The sequence below is a fragment of the Vitis vinifera genome, chromosome 11, assembly GCF_030704535.1.
Source record: "Vitis vinifera cultivar Pinot Noir 40024 chromosome 11, ASM3070453v1".
Taxonomy (NCBI): domain Eukaryota; kingdom Viridiplantae; phylum Streptophyta; class Magnoliopsida; order Vitales; family Vitaceae; genus Vitis; species Vitis vinifera.
In genome coordinates, this window is record NC_081815.1 from 15648575 (window position 1) to 15652683 (window position 4109).

At 35.2% G+C, this 4109-nt stretch overlaps 1 protein-coding gene across 1 annotated transcript; it reads left to right on the top strand.

Moving 5' to 3' along the window:
- The first annotated feature begins 394 nt into the window (after positions 1-394).
- LOC100260789 (sodium transporter HKT1) lies at positions 395-3182 on the top strand. Its single transcript, XM_002270950.5, has 3 exons — positions 395-1777; positions 2429-2653; positions 2760-3182. Exons 1-3 carry the CDS (start codon positions 567-569, stop codon positions 2956-2958), a joined length of 1635 nt encoding a protein of 544 aa, XP_002270986.1. The 5' UTR covers positions 395-566; the 3' UTR covers positions 2959-3182.
- The last annotated feature ends 927 nt before the right edge of the window (positions 3183-4109 follow it).

Below are 4109 nucleotides of genomic sequence, written 5' to 3' on the forward strand. Positions count from 1 at the left end.
CTTAAATTATGAAAACAAATTGCTTTCGGTAAAAAGCTAAAAAAACAAACACCACCTTAAACTTGTAGGATTTGGGTTTAATATAAGGTGGTGTTTGTTTTTTTTGGCTTTTTGCTGAAAACCATTTAGTTTTAGAATTTAGGTTGTTTGTTTTTTTACTTTTTCATGACTTATTATAAACTTTTTACTAAATAGAAAAAGCCAAAATATATGACTTTTTCTAAATAGAAAAAATAACACAATGGTTTTTTTTACTTTTTAATACTTAATAGAAATAAAATACTACAAAAACAAACAACCTAATATTTAATACTATTAAGCATTAAGATTCTATTTAGAATTAAGTAAAAAAACAAACACCAACTAAGTATCACGCTCTTTTAACATTCTCAACAATCAAGTGGAAATAATGAAATGATTCCAGCTGTGAATTTAGCTCCAAGTTGAAAAGAAAGACGTGCAACACGCTAGTTCAAACCCCGATATTGTCATGGATACCAATTTGTTCCTTTATATAAACCCCACCTCCTTCCTCGTTATTTCATTCCATTCCTCTTACGAAAAAGATGAAGAAATTTCCCTGTTTTGCAAGGAAACCGGTGGATGTTTTCAATCGTTCATCCACCAAATTGTCTTGCTTGCAACAATCTTTCAGGGGTCTGTTTTCTTCTTTGTTTTATTTCTTAGCCTTCCAGGTAAGCCCATTTTGGAATCAGCTTGGTTACTTCATCACTGTCTCTTTGCTGGGCTATATGGCTTTGAAGGTTTCGAAGCCGAAAACTACCTCATTTATGCCTTCGGACGTTGATGTGTTCTTTACATCGGTGTCTGCATCGACGGTTTCTAGCATGTCTGCGGTGGAAATGGAGGTTTTCTCCGATACCCAACTTGTTATCATGACCGTTTTGATGCTAGTGGGTGGAGAGATTTTCACTTCCATGCTTGGCCTCCAATTTGTGAGGTCCAAGTACACCAGAAAGGCAAATAGAGAGAATAAAGCCCACTTGGCTAGCATAGACTATAAATCTCCGAATTCTAAGATTTCCTTTGATCAAATTGAATTGGGGTTGGTAACTCTTCCACAGGCGCAGAATGAGCAACCCTGTTCCAACTTAGAAAAAGGAATTGAAGCCTCATGTGACGAGGATTTGAAGTACCATTCTATTAAGTGTCTGGGTTATGTGGTTTTGTTTTACCTTCTAGTGGTTCATGTAGTTGGTTCGGCTTTGATAGTTTTGTATCTTAACCTTGTTCCAAGTGCAAGAGAAGTATTAAAGAACAAAGGCCTTCGAATACTAACATTTTCAGTGTTTACAGTGGTTTCTACCTTCTCAAACTGTGGTTTCATCCCCACAAATGAGAATATGGTGGTTTTCAAGAAGAATTCAGGTCTCCTCCTGATTCTTATTCCTCAGATCCTTCTTGGAAACACATTGTTTGCACCATGTTTGCGGTTTGTGATCTGGGTTTTGGTGAAGATCACAAGGCGAGTCGAATTCAACTACATGTTGAAGAACTCTAGGGAGATAAGCTATGATCACTTGCTTCCTGGTTTGTATTCATGTCTTCTGGCTATAACCGTTTTCGGGTTCATATTAGTACAGTTTTTACTTCTTTGCTTCATGGAATGGAATTCAGAAGACTTGGCTGGCCTAAATGCATATCAGAAAATCGTGGGCATGTTGTTTCAAACAGCAAATTCCAGGCATTCTGGTGAATCTATCTTTGATCTTTCAGTTATATCTCCAGCAGTCTTGGTGCTCTTTGTTCTAATGATGTGAGTTCCACAATTCTCCTTACGTGTTCCACTATCTTTTGCTAGAACTATTTCTACGAATTATTAACAAAAGGTTTCAATTCCTTTTAGATAATGCTTTGATACCTTTCGTACATGAATATCATGTTTGGTTGAGCCCAGCCAAAAAGTGGATGATTGGGGCCACACTCATTGTCCTACTCACGCATTAGTGAACACGGAAAAGACACCTCTAGAGGCTGAAATGCCCTGAGACTGGTACCTCAAAATGTAATGTAATGAAAAAGGCACCACTATCTTATAACGGCTTGCTTCTCCTTCTTTCTGATTCTTTCTAAGAAGAAATTTTGGATTTTTCTTCACTCATTTATGGTGTCCTTTTAATTTTGAGTTGCTACTCATCACACTTTGTTTTTCTTTTTTGTTTTTTTCCTTGTCTTTATCTTTTTTTTTTTTTTTGACATTCATTCATTTTGAAGGCACTAAATATGATCTGAAAAAGTCTATTATTAATTTAGCAATGTTACCAATGATGCAGGCAAGTTGTTGAATCCACTGCAAGGCGCTGATTTGAGTCTTCCTACTAATATTTCATCAGTTACTAGGGTGAATCTCAATTGAATATGTAAACACAAATTGTTTTAAAGGAGGTTGGGTTAACTTGTTTTGCAGGTATCTTCCACCTCATACTTCATTTTTACCCATAGATGGTGGTGAAAAGGCTTTGCAAAAGGAGGAAAGGAGGACAGAAAAAAGGAAGTATGTGGAGCATCTACTGTTATCACAACTCTCATATTTAGTCATCTTTGTTATTCTCGTTTGTATCATTGAGAGAGAGAAAATGAAAAAAGACCCCCTAAACTTCAGTGTGTTGAATATCACTATTGAAATCGTTAGGTGAGTCTTTATTTGTTCCTTTTCTAATATAATGAATTTTGATTATCTAAAGGTTCTTAGTTGCAATTAGAAGAGTTTAATTACTTGTCTTTATGGTGATCTGTAGTGCATATGGGAACGTGGGGTTCTCAGCCGGCTACCAATGTAACCTGCAACTCAAACACGAGCCCCACTGCAAAGACTTGTGTTATGGATTTGTTGGAAGATGGAGTAACAGTGGAAAATTTGTTCTCATGTTCGTCATGTTCTTTGGAAGACTAAAGAAATTCAGTATGCATGGTGGCAGAGCCTGGAAACTAGATTAGTACTAGTTCAGACAAGAGAGCATGCAAAAGAAAGCTATATACTTTGATTTACCATGTATTGCAACCAAGTTTTTCAACTACTGCTTTCAAATTGTAGTTATGATCAGTGCTAGAGTTGTAGTAATTTGGATTCATATATACTTGCAGTTCTGTGAAAATTAAATAATATGTAGCCTGCACATATTTTTGGTATATCCTAAACCCATATATTTTTTTCTTGATAATTTTTCTTTATGCCTTTCATAGGACAAAGCTGAGGAAATAGAGTGTATTGAGTATGGTTTTAAAGTGTTGAAATGAAAAGCTCCAATCCCACATAGGAAAAAGAGAACTCTTTATGTGGGTATATATTGAAACCCACTTCCATATCTTCTGGAACTTTATGGTAGAGTGAGGGTAAAGCTCTGCACGCCACGCTCAGGGCCCAAACTCATTCAAGCGGAATTCGTAATGCGCATCAATAAACCAAACTCAAACTCATTCCATGAAATTGATGGATGTTTCCTATAGTGGTTATTAAATTTTCCTTGTAATTATTGCATAAATTGGATAATTTAATGGCCAAAAATGTTTCAAGAGACTTGGATTTTTTGAAGAGTCTTTAAACTTTCCTTTTGTAATTTTACGTGACATTTACGTTGGAAATTGGGCTTATTGATTTGACCAATCCGATGCTCGTAATGGATTAATTTAACCCAATAACCCTTGGAAGCTCTCATTGGATGGAGTTCTAATCAATAACAATTAATTGTGTGATTCTATCTTATAACTCTGATAGATTCCATCAATCTTGATTGATTTGATTGCTATGTCTACTGATTAATTCTATCATTAAGAGTGTTTCTACTGTCAAACACAAGATGATTAATATGATAAAAAGTCTTGCTTTTTTTTTTGTTTATTTTTTATTATATATATATATCTCGTTATGGCCTCCCTTTGTCACTTAAATATACGTCATCATATCATGTAACATGTGGGTCCAAAGAGGAAACATGTTAGCTTTTAACTTTATAGGACTTACTAAAGAATGATCATCACAAAGTAGCCTACAAGTCAAAAGTAGGGAAAAATGCTCATATTCAGGCCATTCTTTCAAAGAATAGGTAGTTTCAGGATTTGTTTAAATAATTCCCATTGAAAGCACCTTT

Bases quoted from the DNA above. Each gene is read 5' to 3' on its own strand.
- LOC100260789 (XM_002270950.5), top strand. From the start codon at position 567: ATGAAGAAATTTCCCTGTTTTGCAAGGAAACCGGTGGATGTTTTCAAT. The intron at 1,778-2,428 runs GTGAGTTCCACA...CTTGTTTTGCAG, and splicing joins GTGCTCTTTGTTCTAATGAT to GTATCTTCCACCTCATACTT. The intron at 2,654-2,759 runs GTGAGTCTTTAT...GGTGATCTGTAG, and splicing joins ATCACTATTGAAATCGTTAG to TGCATATGGGAACGTGGGGT.